The following is a 15,304-nucleotide window of genomic DNA, read 5'->3' as shown; positions in this document are numbered from 1 at the left end:
GTTGTCTTGCAGAGCTTTAGGAATATTTTTCTTCTCACATGGTGACTCTTCTTTCCCCAACATTCTCATGTCACTATGGAGGACAGCTCAGGGGGAGAAGGGTGTTTTGAAGTCCCTCAGAAGCAATAATGGGAATTCATGAGGTTTCCTAGATTTCAGTGTGCCCTGGCTGGGGAGAAGTGCAAGTAGCAGAGGGGGAGTGGGACACACACCGTGTGTGTGTATGTGTGTGTGTGTGTGTGTGTGTGTGTGTGTGAGAGAGAGAGAGAGAGAGAGAGAGTGATCAGGGCCTGTAAGCCTTGAAGGAGCAAGGGTTGGATTATAGGATGCTTTCAGTTAATAATAAAAGCATTATTGCTTTTGACTGTCTCATCCCTGTCTTCATGTGCAGAGTTTTGGTCACAGTATCAGTGGAACATAAACCTTATAAGAAAAAATTTAAGCAGGTTTCTAAAAACAAGGAAAAACCTGTAAGTTCCCTAAGAGCTGTGGCCACTGTAGCTGTTTCTGTAGAAAGCTTTGGGGCTTGTTTACCTGTATTAAACTTCCTAAGGCAGGTTCATCCCCCCCAACGCCCTGCCCTGGAAATTAGCCCGCCTGGGTTACTAGAAGGGAGGGTGGAAGGAGAGTGAGCTGACTTCTTAGTCAGTATGGACCAAAGAACAGTGGAGAGGAGATTGTATTACTCAAGACAAATCCATCTGCTTCCTGAAAAGGTGTGGGGTTCATTTAGTCCATTACCAGCCTGGACTTTGCGACTTCATCGTCTTTACTTTTTATCTTCTTTCTCCGTCTCCTTTGTCTTACAATTCCTTCATTGCCTTTTATTGTCTTCTTTTATACTCTTCTTTCCCAGGTAGTCTAAGAAGAAATACCCACCCACCTGGTCAGCCTCATAGGAACCCTGCCCAGGCCTCCAGATCTTTCTAGGACAGGCCAGGACTTTCCCTTTTAATTTTAACTTTGAAATATTGAGAGCTCATAGCTGCCTTCGCAAATAAGAAGCTTGGGGAACACAAAAAGTTGGTTCCTTGTGGTATTTAGGGAAATTGCACAGAATTTGAGAAGCTCTGTGGAGCTTGGATGAAGTAGGTGGGAGCCCCCTGGGCATTAGAGGGTCTGATCTTTAGCTCACTCTGCCTGCTACCGACTGGTTGATGTGGAATGGCTGATACCAACCACAATAGATAAGGGTGGGTTTTTCAATAAATAACCCCATAACCTTTTTGACTGAGGTGCCTATGACATTAAACAGATTGTTATCTATTTGAAGGGAGGGTATCAACCTTTACCTGGCATTGACATTCTCCTCTCCCCACGACCACCATCTAGCATGTGGAAATGGACAGACTCCCTGCCGGCACTGCTGCCACTGTTCTCCCACAGGCACTTTTTCAATACAGCACCTTAGAAACATGAACAATGTCCAGAACCTGGCCTCATGGACAAAGCTCCATAGGGCACAGGCGCCCACAAATTCAGCAGCAGCTCAGTTTGCTGAGAATCGTAGGCCCATCACTGGCACTAGTGGGGACACCCTTGACTGGTGCCCTGCTTGGCTTGTTTCCCGGGCTGGGAATGCTCTTTGAGCTCTTAGCAGGTCTGCCTGGAGGGCTTCTGCTCTGTGGCTTCCTCCTGGAAAGTAATGACTTTTCCTGGGTACCAGAGGCATGCAGTCAAGTTTCAGTGTGACTTCAATGTGTAATTTTGAGTGGATGGAATAGGGAGGGAATGAATGAATGAATGAATGAATGAGTACAGATGGGCAGGAGGCAAGCAAACTTCCTGCTTCAGTAAATACCTGTTCTCCAATGTTTATCCATGTCCACGTGTGCTTTGCCTTAGGACATGGGGTGGTGGGATTGGAGGCTTGCCTTCCCCTGTTCTCCATAGAGCTCTTTCCCTCAGTGACCATCCCATTGTCCAGTCAGCGCCGTGTTTTCACCTCAGTTCACACTAGTACTGTTCTCCCTACCCTATGCGTGTCTGAATTTTTCATGTTTTTTTTTTTCCTGCAAAGCACAAACTAGCTTAAGTTTTGTCTTAATAAGTGTACAGAGCCTAAGTTCTGCCCTGAACACAGGACAGATCATTCAGAAAGTGACGAAGAGAGAAGAAAATGGTTTATATTAAATCTGAGATACTCATCTTGAAATGCCATTGGTGCTCTTCTGATTAGATTACACCCGGAATAACATATGCAGACACATCCAAGCCCTGCCTGCTTCGACCTTTCTGTTCCCCGTTGTATGACTCCCTGGGAAGATATAGATAGCATAGAGTAATCTCTCTCAGGGAATTCATTGCTGTTTCCTCTTTCCTGTTTTTGAACAGAAATGTCTCTCATGTATTGTGTGAACGCAATGTGTAGAACACATTCTTTGGCATCCCGTAAATATTTACTTAATAATTAAAACTCACTGTCATGAAGCATTTATTTCCCTTGAAAATATTATAACCTGTTTTCCTCGTGGCAAAAAATAAAAGGCACCGCTCCTTTGATTTTCAGTGTGTAGTGTCATTTTTCGTTTGTTTTGCTTTCCTTTTATTGACCTTACATTTTTCACCGGTAAGTCCATGAAGTCAAACCAGAGGATTATTGAGAGGGAAAGTAAACTCCTCAGAGACTGAGTGGGGAAGGTTCCGGCAGGGAGCACCCTAGAGTCATAATACTGTTGTCTGGAATATCACAGCAATTCCTGGCTTTGTTAGTGGCGGTTTGTCTATTAAGGACCAAATCCAGAACATCTGAGAATAATAACTGAGAGAGTGGCTGTGGCCCATCCTTTGTAGCCAACGGTCTGTGCCCAGAACATTGCCTGGTATCCAGGATCCACATAATAAACATTTTTGGATGAATGGTTTATTTTACACCCTTCAGAAATTCTCAGTGTGAATTTTTGCTTATGTTGTTTGAGTCTATTCTTTTCTCATTTTATACAAATGCAGACTGTACGTGTTTCTTTGTTTTCTTTTTCTATTTACTGTTTCTTGGTGGACTTAGCATATCTGCTTTTTTAAACCACTGCACTACACTCCATTATGTGGATGTACGATGAATCAGTCAGTCCCCTGTAGCTTTCTTTTCTAAGTCTCTAGATGAGAGCAGGGCAGATGTGTGGAGACGTCGGTGAACAGCAGCGGGAGGAGACTTCCATAGAAACAGTGGGGTACAAGTGGGATCAAAGCTATTCTGCCATCCTTGGGGGACATGAATGGATGAGCCAGACTGGGTATTCCTGAATTGACGTTTACTGTTTGTTAGCTCTGTGACCTACAACAAGTTAGTTATTTAACCTCTTGGAGCCTTGGTTTCTTTGACTTGTAAGTTGAGACTAGTACCTCATGGTGTTAGAGGATGTATGTAAGTTGCTCACATATCTCATGTGTATGTAATACTACTTCATGTATTTGTTACAATACCTCAGGGATATGCAATAGTACCTTATGCATATCTAAAGTACCTCATGAATATGTAATAACACCTTATGGATATGCAGTAGCACCTCATGTATATGTAATAACACCTCCGGTGTATGTAACAGTACCTCATGTATATGGAATACTGCCTCATGTATATGGAACAGTACCTCATGTGTATGGAATAGTATTTGGGGGATGTAAGATGCTTAGACTGTACTCAGCACATGGCAAGGGCCCCATAAATGGTAGTTGTTATTTTTCACCTTCTGAATATCCAAGATTTGACAGTATAGCTATTTAGACAAAAATGCCAGGATGATTAAATTGTTTGCTTTGTGCTGTGAAATTACCTGCCTTGAGGCCTTGATTCATTCTTTGCTTGGGTTAGCCTTCTGAGGCGGTCTCCAGACTTTTCTCAAGCTGGTCACATTTCTTGCTGCTTGTGCCTTACAGCTGAGTCAGTGTTCCTTGCCCAGCCCAATCTTCCTGACAGTTTTCCAAGTCTGAAGACAGAGTCTGTTTTTCTAAAGCCCCTAATGGGTGGGGTGGGGGAAAACAATGCTGACTCTCTTTTTTATTCACAGTGGCAGGTGTGGAACATCTGGAGGCAGCTGGACCCCAGCAGGGTGGGGACAACAAGGAGGGCAACAGTGTGGGGTTCGCAGGGTGGGGTGAGGCTGTTTCTCTCCTCCTCAGTAATGAGGTGTCATGTTGGTACCAGGGAGAGAGAAAGAAGCATACCAGCTTGGGATTGAGGGGAAGCCATTGCATTACCCCCTCTTGATAGATAAGAAAACAGAGGCTCAAAGAGATTTAATTGGTAATGTTAGGATGTAAAGCAAGTCTGGAGCAAAGGCAAAATTTGTCTAGTCTCCTAGTTCAACCACGCTTGCAGAAAGAGGTCAAAAGAGGGAGATCAGAAAAAATAAAGACCCACAGCATACTTGCTGGGAGAAAGACCCTGTGTGCCCTAAACATCAATGACAGGTGACCATTCTGCAGTGAGGAATGACAGCGGTGCCTAGATGTCACCAGTCATGCATATTTGGTCAGTCTGGTCCAGGCTCCTGGGTTGAGGGTCTTGGGTAAGGTTGATGCTTGAGTTTGACAGTCCTTGCTACACAGACCCTGGAAGGAAGTGCTGGCATCCAGGAGTTCGTAAGTCTGAGTCTACTAGGAATTCACTGCTGATATTCTTAACCAAAAATGCACCCTGAGTGTGCTGAGGTTAAGGGTACCCTTGATCTCATATACTCAGCCTGTCACCTTGACTTCCTTTCTCTGCAGGAGATGAGGCAGGGTGAGAGAGGTGATGGCAGAATAGTGAGACTTTCAGTAATTATAGACTGGCCAGAAAAGGTCAGGTTTGGTGCTGGGGCTGCCCCTCCCTGGGACTGTGAGTGCTCCCTGGTCTAGACTGAGAAGTCTCTGCCCAAGGAAAAGGGGCCAGATGAGGTTAGGTCAACAGAATAATAACTGCAAAGTATGTGTTCTTGTTGCTGCTCCTGTATCCTACCTGCAACCTGCCATAGATAGTCTTCTAAGCACTGGGGCTGTAAGATATTCATTGGTGTGATAGCTCCTAGGAGTTTAAAGTTTATAGATGAATCAGACCAAGCAGAACACATGCCTGGAATGTTGTTGGAGGCTGGGGTTACTGAGCATCTCATAACTGCCTCAGAGGATGTCTCTGCTTCACTTTATGCCTTTGTGAATTCTTGTTGTTCTATCTGACCAGTCAACATCTTTATTCCTGCAGAAAGTTTCACAGAAGTTATCCAGCTTTGTGTTAGCCTCTCTCTGACTCAAGGCCACCCCTTCTGTTTTGTGGCAGATGCAGCCATAAAACAAAGGATCTGGAAAGGGCCAGTGGGCCCTCTGGGAGGAAAGGCAGCCTTGGTTTTGCCTCAGAGGCCACAGCCAATGAACCATCACACCAGGCAGGCGTGGCTGAGTGCATCCAGTGATAGCAAGAGCGAGGAGGCACAGGTGTAGGGGACAGGCCTGGGTAACTCTTCACTCGGTTCAGAACCACAGGCAGCTGGGAAGCTGATGAAGTGTGTCCTGTCTCTCCTGCTTTCCATGGCAACATCTGGTGCCCACTCCTTGTTCCTGCCATGTAGCCTCCCACTCCTGCAGCATGAGGGCCACTTCCACTAAATGCTTGAGGGAGAGAGCACTGCTTTTAAAAGTCATTAAAGAGCATTAGAGAATTTTATTTCAAATATCATAATACATAGTCCCATCATCCTAGGATTGCATAATAATTCTTACTTTTATGTTACCTTCAAACTGCAAATAGGTTTTACGTAGGGTTGTGTTATTATGCATTCTGTTTTTACAGCATTTGATCACATTTCCCCATGTTCTTACATAGTCTTTCCTCACCATTTAAAAATTACTATAGATGCAATATAATTTATGAGATCATACTCCTAATGTTAGGCAGTCAGGTTACTTCTATTTTGTTAGCCAACATAGATACGCAGGTGAAGAACATCTGTAAGTTATAAGTGTACAGCTTTTAGTTTCTGTTTAATTATTGACTTAATTCCTAAGGAGTTGCCACATCATAGGATGTAGGTCTCTTTGTGGTGTTTGCTATGTATTGTAATATCGCCTTCTGAAAACGTTATGTTACATTGCCTGTAGCAGTGAATGAATAAATCAATTTGTAGCAGCCTTGCCAATGGTGGATAATACCATTTTAAAACAAATTTGTTTCTTTATTAGATATTAAATGGTAAGTCAGTGATATATTAAGACTGCTCTGCTTTTGTTTTAAAAATTTCTAATAAGAGTGAATATTTTCCATTTCTTTGTCTATACATGTTATGTTCATGTCCTTTGCACAGTTATCAATAGGGATCTTCATGGATATGCTTGGATTTGTTGATACCTAGATGCCTCTGGTATTCTCTGCCATTTAATCAGAAGCTAATTGGGAGGAAACAAATCCAGATTGTGGAACGTGCCATAACACAACATCCTAGACTCTTCATAAATGTATCATAAGAAGGAAAAAAAAAATCAAGAACACTGTTCCAGATTAAGAAGACTAAAGAGACATGGCAACTAAATGCAATCCATGAATTCTACTTAGTTCCTGGATTAAAAATTTAAAAACAATAACTATAGACATTTTGGGGACAGTTGGAGAAATTTGAATATAAAGTACATATCAGATAATGTTATATCAATGATAAATTTCTTGACTCTGACATTGTGAGGAAATAAAAGCTGATGTTTATAGGGGTAAAGTGTTACTATGCAACTTTCAAATGGTTCAGCAAAACTATACATTTATATCACATTGTATGTTCTATATAATGTTATTGATATAATTGCAATAGAATTATGTTAAAATAGTAATCATATTCTAATTATAATATACTATTATGTTCATGATATGAATATATTAATGTAATGTTATATTTACGAATATAAATTATTCATAAATATTCTATTAATTGATATAATAAAAATACACACACATGTATATGCATTTATAAATCTATTCTGTCACCTCACCTCACATACACACCTACACCCACATATCTTGTATCAGCCCTCCCTGTGGGAGCTGCATTTTAATAGAGACCCTTCACAACAGTGGGGAATCTGAAAGGCTCAGTTTCTCCTGGTGACTCCAGGCCCCAGCAAAGAGACCGAGGAACCCTGTGGCTCCCCTGCTCACATAATCTAGGCTGTTCCTTCTCTGCGTGTGGTTGATGGGCACAGAGATGCTCTGACTGGACTCTTTGCTCCCCGGTGCAAAGGGATGTGGAATTGGGATGTTTTCACAGCCTGGGGTCCCACCCCCTTTTTCCTATTGCCTGTCCTGCTGCTTCGCACGCTGGGCTTGGGCGGAGCGGGGGACGGTGCTCATTGGGCGCATGAAGCTTACTTACCTGTGTTCTTCTTGTCCTGTGGCCTTCTGTGTCCCTACATCTTTGACATAAAATCTGACTTAAAAGAAAGTGCGGATGGGCAGGAGTAACAGAACCCTTTGGGGATGTTCAATCAGATCACAACTTCACAGGAGTTATTCTTGGCTCTAGTCTGACTTGCCCCCAAGACCCCCCCTCCCCCAAACTGTAAGCAGCTTCTCTCCAGGTGTCAGTACACTTTACCAAGAGGTCGTTAAAAGTCAGTGGAGTTCAAATCATGGGTTGATGCATTTACCTATTAAATCAATGTAAACATAGTTTAGAACATTTAGTTGCTGATCATTTCTGTGAAAAGTTGAGAAATAAGGCCCTCAGGGACGACTGTCACCCCCCATTGCAGCAGTGCTACCTTGAGAAAACTCGATTATACTCACCATTTTAACTGAAAATACAGTTTTCCAGGATCCAAGTGACTAGTAAATTTGAGGGGTTTGTACGTCAAATTGCATCTTAAATGCATTAGGCAGCTGACTGACTGTTTAAATGTATTCCATGGTGAATTTTCTGTGGAAGAATTCAAAGGATGCCTTTTACAAAAATAATTCCCATCCTCTGGCCTAACCTGCCCAGAACTGGATAGTTGGTTAGGGTTTTTGTAGATCAGCTTCGTAGCAAGTAAGGGCTACTGAATAGATTTGTCTTTTAAATCACCATATTTATTTTCCACCTTATAAAATAGAATATTCTAAACATAGTGCAAGTATGAATCCAAAACGAAAATCACCTATGACTGCACAATTGAGTGATGATTGCCATATTTCCTCACTCACGCACACGTGTGTGTGAATGTGTGTGCCTGTGGATAGCTATCTCTATGTTAAAACAGAACTGGGTCTTCACAGTGAGAATTTGGTCAGCCCGTCTTGGCCCCTAGGTTGTGGCAGGATAGGAGGTGATGGGTTTCCACACCCAGAAGATAAGTCAGTGATAGAGACTTCTTGAAATAACAAGCACCAGTTGGGAAGGGCACGGAGGCAGGCTGGGGGCCGGGAGCAGAGGGCCCACAAGCAGGGTCATCAGTCTGTGACGAGGGTGCAGCCGCTCAGCCCACACCTCTGCCTGTTTGCTTGGAGGCTGCGTCCCCCTAAAAACCGACGCTGGCCAGGCACATGCTCCCATTCGTGCCTTTCTCTCCCTTCAGTGTTACTTGCCCTCCATCCGTACCCTCTCTTGACTGACAAGATGCCCTTGGACTGAACAGCTATTTGGCTCACACATGTGACCTCCACCTCAGGGAACCTTGTTTTCAAAGAGGTCCTAGAGGGGCGATGCTTCTCCCGACAGGACTGACACTGTTGTGGTGGGATGTCTGGTGTAGGGAGTATTTGGGGGCACAGGGCCTTCCCAGTGCATTTGAAGCTGTGCCATGCAGGCGACTGAACTTCCAGGGCCTGCACTAGTGCTAGGAGCCTCGTAGGAGACCCAGAGCCTACCTCCCCTGCCACTGGGGAGGCCACAGGCAGCTTGACTCTTCCATATTGAGAGCCAGTCCGACAAGAGCTCTGGGGCCTTGCCGTAGGAGAGTGGGCTATCCCTCAAAGCAATGTGTGAACAGTGGGACGTTGGTTTCTTCCCTGCTCTCTGGGTCTAAATCTGGGCTCCACCACCTAATAGCTGTGTTAATAGGAACAGTTTACTTAAACTCTCTATTCCTCAGTTTGCACACCTGCAAAATGGGGATAATAGTAGTACCCTTCAAGTAGGTAGGGTTGTTGTGAAAGTTTAATGAGTTACTACACGTAGTGCACTTAACATGCTCTGCTACAGCGTGAGTCTTTGATCAATGTTAGCCGTTATCATCACTGTATTAGTCAGCTCAGGCTGTCTTAATAAAACACCACAGACTGGGTGGCTTAAACAGAGGAAATTTATCTCTCCCAGTTCTAAAGGCTAGAAGTCTCAGATCAAGATACTAGCATGTTAGGTTCTGGTGAGGGCCCTCTTCCTGGCTTGTAGAAGGTTACCATGGTGGTGGGTCATCAGTCTTCCAGAACTTCTTTTATAAGGTTATACTTTCCTTTCCTTCTGACCTCTGGGGAAAGGCTCCTCATTGTTCTCGTCTACGTCAGAGGCAAAAGAAAGAAAAGTCAGATTTATTTGACAGCCGCTTCTCTGAGCCAGGTGGCTGGGTGAGGTTGGAAGTCACACCATTGACTCCACAGTGCCCCATGAGGTGGGCACTGTCAGAGAGATGTCCACAGAGGCTCAGGGCAAGGGCCACCGGCTGTCCAAGCTCATAGTACTCAGAAGAGGCAGTAAGATTTGAACCCTGAGCCGTTTGACCCCATACCCTTGCAACGTGTAGCTGGTGTAGGAGTGGAACAGCCATGTGTGGAACAGAATTGGGATTGAGATGGACACTGAGGGTGCAGCTGGGGTAGGAGATTGCAGTCCTGGCCTTCCCTCCCCACGTGGTGCTCTCTCACCAGAGCTGAGCAGTGAGGTTCCTCAGACCCCCAAATCCCTCCACCAGCCAAGGCTGTGCCCCATGTCCCCTCACACCTCAAGGCACCTAAGAATGGAGCAGCTCTCCTGCAGGAGGTCACTTTCAAGGTGTGCTAACCCAGACCGTTTCCTTCTCTGCTTTTGTCCTTCCCCAGCCCCTAAAGACAATGAAGAGCGCGTGTTCAGGGAGCGCATGCGGCCCCGGAAGCGGCAGGGGGCTGTCAGGCGCAGAGTCCACCAGGTCAACGGCCACAAGTTCATGGCCACCTACCTTCGGCAGCCCACCTACTGCTCCCACTGCAGAGATTTTATCTGGTAAGTCCTTCTCTCCTGAAACCACTAGTTGTTATGCTTTCTCTGGGGCGAGAAGTTGGGAGATGAGAAACTTTATGTAAAATGTGCTGCGGTGCCTTATTTCTTCTTTATTGGATTGCAGAAGACTTTTCTGAAAGGCTAAGTGAGCGTTTGGTCCTTGGGGGGATAAATGGAAAGAAGAAACTATCGTTCTCGGTGATTTTATACTTAGGATCATATCATGTATCATATTTAAGGAGTTAAGACTTTAGAACCAGTAATGGTTTTGTGGTTTCTTTTAAAGTGAGCCTCGTCTTTAGAGAGACAAACTAAATTATTTACACATGAAATAATATGATTCTGGGATTTGTTAGGAAAGAACAAGCTGGAAGGAGGTGGGAGGGGTTGGGGTAGAGATAAAACAAGACTGGCCGTGTACTGATCATTGTTGGAGCTGGAGGATGGGAACATGAGGGTCCATTATTCATCTCCCTACTTTTATATACATTTGAATTTTTTCATAATAAAGTTACAAAATACTCTTTTGCCAACATCTGTAATACAAGGCAGTTCTTAGTAACTGTTGTAACTGGTGCCGCTAGGATACTGAGATATCAGGAGTGAACGAGCAGCATTGGCCGAAGTGCTCAGGGAAGGCTTCCTGGAGGAAGTGGCATTTCTTCTTTCATGATAGCTAGGATTTTGATAGGCATATATAGGTAAGTAGTAGTCTGTTTGGAAGGTGGAGAACGAGCACTTGCCTTGGGGATTGGAGGGGGGATTTTAATGAATACCTACCACGTGCCAGGTTATTGCTTAGGCACTGGAACTATCTAAATGGTCCCAGTATCCTATGAGCTATGTGTTATGAACCGCATTCCACTAAAATACTGAGGCTCAGAAATGAAAACGAGACTAGTCTGAAGCCCTCCAGCTGGGAAGTGTCAGAGGCCTGATTCCATCCCTGGTGAGCACAACAAAAAGCGCCTGCTTTTCCTGACATCCCACCAGCCTTTCTGGCAACCTCTATGAGCTCTCCGAAACTGACTAGAGTTTGCCAACACATTTGGATCCAGTGAGAGAGAGTGAGGGAGGCCAAATTGCAGCAGGAACCCAGCCAAGGAACGTTTGAATTGCAATCTCAGGACCCCCTGGATTTCCAGGGTGTCCAGGAATGGCTAGTCTTATCCTCATGGTGTTCCAGAACTAGTCCCTGAGGTTGGCATGGACATGTGAGGGGACACGGCTCAGAGCAAACTCAGCTCACCTGAAAGAGAGGTAACACCCCACTCCCACCCCCAGGCAGGTCTTATTCCCAGGGCTGATTCAACCCTCTGACTTCCATCTTCTGCATTTTGGTCCTGAATTATGTGCCGAGGGGAGTAGGCTTGTAAGGCTGAGTCTTACAGAGTCAGGTCTCTTCTAAGCCCATAGTGAACCCCACTGAGCTGTAGGTTTCCTGAGGAATAGCCCAAATAACTAAATGACTTCTGTCTCCTCCCACTGGGCTGGGAATTGCAGGGAGCTCCCTGCCCAGTTGTTGGTGCACTGAGAACAGGGCTCGGCCAGGTTGACTGAATTGTCCTGTGTCCATGCTGACACTAAACTGGCCCCAGGGAACCCTGTTCTGACCATGGAAGGAACCACCAATGTTGGCCCTCACCCAAACGGTGAATCAAACTCCCAGCGCTGGTCCCAGACAGACCTATAACCCCGGACTGCTCCGAGAATACCAGGCAATGTGCCTGCCAGCTGCAGCCCTCCTCCATGATTACCCCCGAGGAAGGAGACAGTCACACTCGACCCGTGGAGGCCTGCTGGAAGCAGGCAGTCTCTGTGGCTTCCCAGAGCGCCGCTGGTCCTGCTAGAATGGCTGTTTGTAGAGGAAGCCAAGCTCTGACACTGGCCACACCTTGCACCCATTCCAAGCACTGGGGCTGCCCTCTGTGGCTTTCTGAAGGAGTCATTTTAAGGCATCCTGCAAGTGGGAGTGCAATCACGCTGCTAGGTAGACCCCAGCATACTTGGTGCATTGTGGGTAGTGGCCAGAATGGGGTGATTGTGTGGTTTTTGACCTACTAAAATGAACTTTTTAAAAGGGTTGTATTTTTCTTTACAGGGGTGTCATAGGAAAGCAGGGATACCAATGTCAAGGTAAGAGGTATTGTAGGAACTAAATCATTGGGGGCCCATGGATTTGATGACATTTAGTCATCAAACAGTTTGTATGCTCGAGAAGAAGGACCCTGTGTTTCTTTGTCCCTGTCAGGCCATTGCTCCCACATACACATATGGGAGTACCTTGTAGGTACCACCTATCTCCAGGTGTCCCAGGGGTCTAGCCTGCTTGTAGGTAGCACTCTCATCTTTCCACGTGAGACACGTGCTTCAATTAGAGGCCCGTTGAAGGTCCCACTGAGTACTAAACCTTGTGGTGTGTATTCCGTCAGCTCCTTGACTCTCTCGCTCCCTGAAGGAGCTCCGTCACTTGCTTTATTCAGTATCACCGACGGGTCCTTGCCGATTATCTTTTTTTGTCTCTACTATGGAATCTTTAGCTCTTCAACATTTAAATCTCACGTGAAGTGATTGAAGTTTGTTTGTTCTCAGGTGATTGACTACAAATGCAAGGTTAAGTTGTCCAGAATTGGGGGGTGGATATGTGACGTGGTCGTGTGGGGGTTTTTCTGCGGTTTGGGCTGAGAGACCATTGCATCTCCTCACCTAGCCACTGGTTAACTTGAGTCTCATCCCTGGGGACTTGGGTAGGTTCTTTTGGACATTGATGTGTCCTTGGGGTAGCACATGTGCAAACAGTTCCTGACCTCTTTAGCCATTTACTGCCTACACTGCCCCAGGACTATGAAGATGGAGCTACAGGCCCCTTAAAAGCTTAAGAACTTCTGTGCCACTTCTGCCATCCTGACCTAACACACCAGTCAATCCTGACGTGATCCTGAGTGGAGCACCAGATGGCTGCAGTGCCTTTAATAGACAGTGCTTCATGGAAGGGAAACTGTTCCCTCACCTTGGCAAACAGGAGCAAGAAAATTGATCGGTACTCCTGGAACTAGACAATCCTGCGGATGCCCTTTGGGTATAAATGGTTCATTCTTCACTAGCGCATTTAAGAAACAGGAATAGTTCTGATGGCAACGGGCTTTGAAATGACGGTATAAAGGGATTCCGCCAGGGTATTATATTAAGACTTGGTGACAGAAGGGGTATATCTCCCCTCACCCCGTCACCAAAACCCAGTGAAATCTTGGGGTGGAACCTTCCTTCCCCCACTAATCACTCAGTCTCCCCCCCCCTTTTTTTCTTGCTGTTTGCAGTTTGCACTTGCGTGGTCCACAAGCGATGCCATGAGCTCATAATTACGAAGTGTGCTGGATTAAAGAGACAGGAAACTCCTGACGAGGTAAATATTTATAACATTGAAATTCTGGGCTTTCTTCACTGCCATCCCCACCCTCCACTGCCTCCTCCATGGTCCCTAAGAAAATCCTTATCTCTGAGATCCCATCGCTTTCTTCCTTGTGTTGATCAAGAATTAAGGGGGTTGTCCACGGCTTTCTGGCATGAGGTACAGTCTACAGAATGAGTGTGGCTCAAAGTGGGTTTTATGTCTGTGGATATTATGCCAACGGCTGTGTGAGCCCAGAGCCCACAAGGAAAATGTGAATTCTTTTATGTCATTATCGGAACAGTGAAGCGGCTAACTGACGTGTCAATGGCTCCACGAAGCTCATAAACAGTTAGAGAGACACAACATGCAAGCAGCAACCTTATCTTTATGAGGTGATGGGAGGAATGGAGTGGAATTAGCAAACCCAAGAAACACTTAGGAGGCAGAAATAACCACAATAGTAACAATAGCCAACATTCATTGGGTACCTACCATGCTCTGATTTAAGTACTTTATCCTATATTGTTTAATCCCATAACAGCGGATCAAAGTTATTATCATCTTCCTGTTACAACAGAGAGGATAGAAGCAAAGAGATGTCAAATTTCACACCGCTAGTATGGGAAAGAGCCACGTGCAAATCCAGATAGCCTGTTCCAGAGTCTGAGCCCTTAAACATGGCACGATGTTGTCTCTTAATCTTTCAAACTAGTATCAGATTGACTATTAGGGAAGTTTCTAGGGGTAAGGAAGCAAGAAAATTCAACACAGAAGCTAGGTTTCCCCTAACTGAGCGAATGGGAGAAAGGTGTGAATATGACTGTAGGCGTTATCTGTATTCATAGTAGTTGAGTTCAAAGCCATGCTTTCAATTCTTGGTGAAATAAATAAATACTGTATAATCATAGGTCATTAGAATTGGGGGTCAGAGAGAGTGGCCCCGGATGGGTTTATAATCAGGTGGATTTATAATTTGGCTTCCAAAAGGAGTGACTTACAGAGACCTACCTGATTCTTAATAATTCAACCAAATGGCATCTTGGCATCCAAAGCATTTCCCATCTCTTATCTCCTTTTGCTTTCAAATAGTTTCTGGATCACAGCAAGGGGCAAGGCCTAGGTTGAACCTTCCATGTCCCCAAAGCGCGGACAGCCCAGAGCACCAAAGTTGTTTGCAGGGTTTCTACTGTCGTGGGTAAAATGGCAGGTCTTTGCCACTGAGTCTCCTGATTCCTGGCCTAGGATGTTGTTACCCAAAGTATGTTGTTACCCTCATTACTTTTACAAGTAAATGAAAGGACGAGATGGCTTGCTTGCTTTCTGGCTTTATTCCTTCCTGTGAGCAGGCCTTTGAGCATTTATTAAACACTTCCTGTGTGCCAGCTATTATGCCTTGTCCCATGGAAACAAAGAGGATTACACGATTCCTGCCCTCAAGGATCTCACAGGTTTCATCAGCTGTGAACCTCTCCAAAGTTCTTTCACACCTTCTTGAAGGGAAGAGTCCCATAGGAGTCCATGCCATGCAGGTTAAAGGGTTTGAAATGCCCACAACCCAGCTTAATCTGTGACCTAGTTCTTCTGACTGTCTTTCCTGGCAAAGTGAACGGTGAAAAGAAGTCACCAGTAGGGTGTGTTCCCAAACTTGGCATGTGTCCCAAGGGAGATAAATTGCCAGGGATTGAGGAAGGGATCTTTGGGTTTCTTAGCCTGTCTCCGTGCGCCCTGAAGCCAGTCTCCTTTAGGGTCAGTGTGTCCCTGGGCCATCAGAACAACGGATGTG

General features: G+C 45.2%; 1 protein-coding gene across 2 annotated transcripts in view; it reads left to right on the top strand.

Moving 5' to 3' along the window:
* PRKCE (protein kinase C epsilon) overlaps positions 1 to 15,304 on the top strand; it is a 469,174-nt gene that overhangs the window by 290,104 nt on the left and 163,766 nt on the right. For both annotated transcript variants that reach the window (XM_019748625.3, XM_019748626.3), the window contains 3 exons: positions 9,974 to 10,133; positions 12,232 to 12,266; positions 13,448 to 13,533. In XM_019748625.3, coding sequence (XP_019604184.1) covers positions 9,974 to 10,133; positions 12,232 to 12,266; positions 13,448 to 13,533 — 281 coding nt within the window. The remainder of the gene's footprint in view (positions 1 to 9,973; positions 10,134 to 12,231; positions 12,267 to 13,447; positions 13,534 to 15,304) is intronic.

This window comes from Rhinolophus sinicus, chromosome 2 (assembly GCF_057876585.1).
Source record: "Rhinolophus sinicus isolate RSI-liver-muscle chromosome 2, RSI-T2T, whole genome shotgun sequence".
Lineage (NCBI taxonomy): Eukaryota > Metazoa > Chordata > Mammalia > Chiroptera > Rhinolophidae > Rhinolophus > Rhinolophus sinicus.
This window is presented reverse-complemented; position numbering and strand designations above follow the sequence as displayed.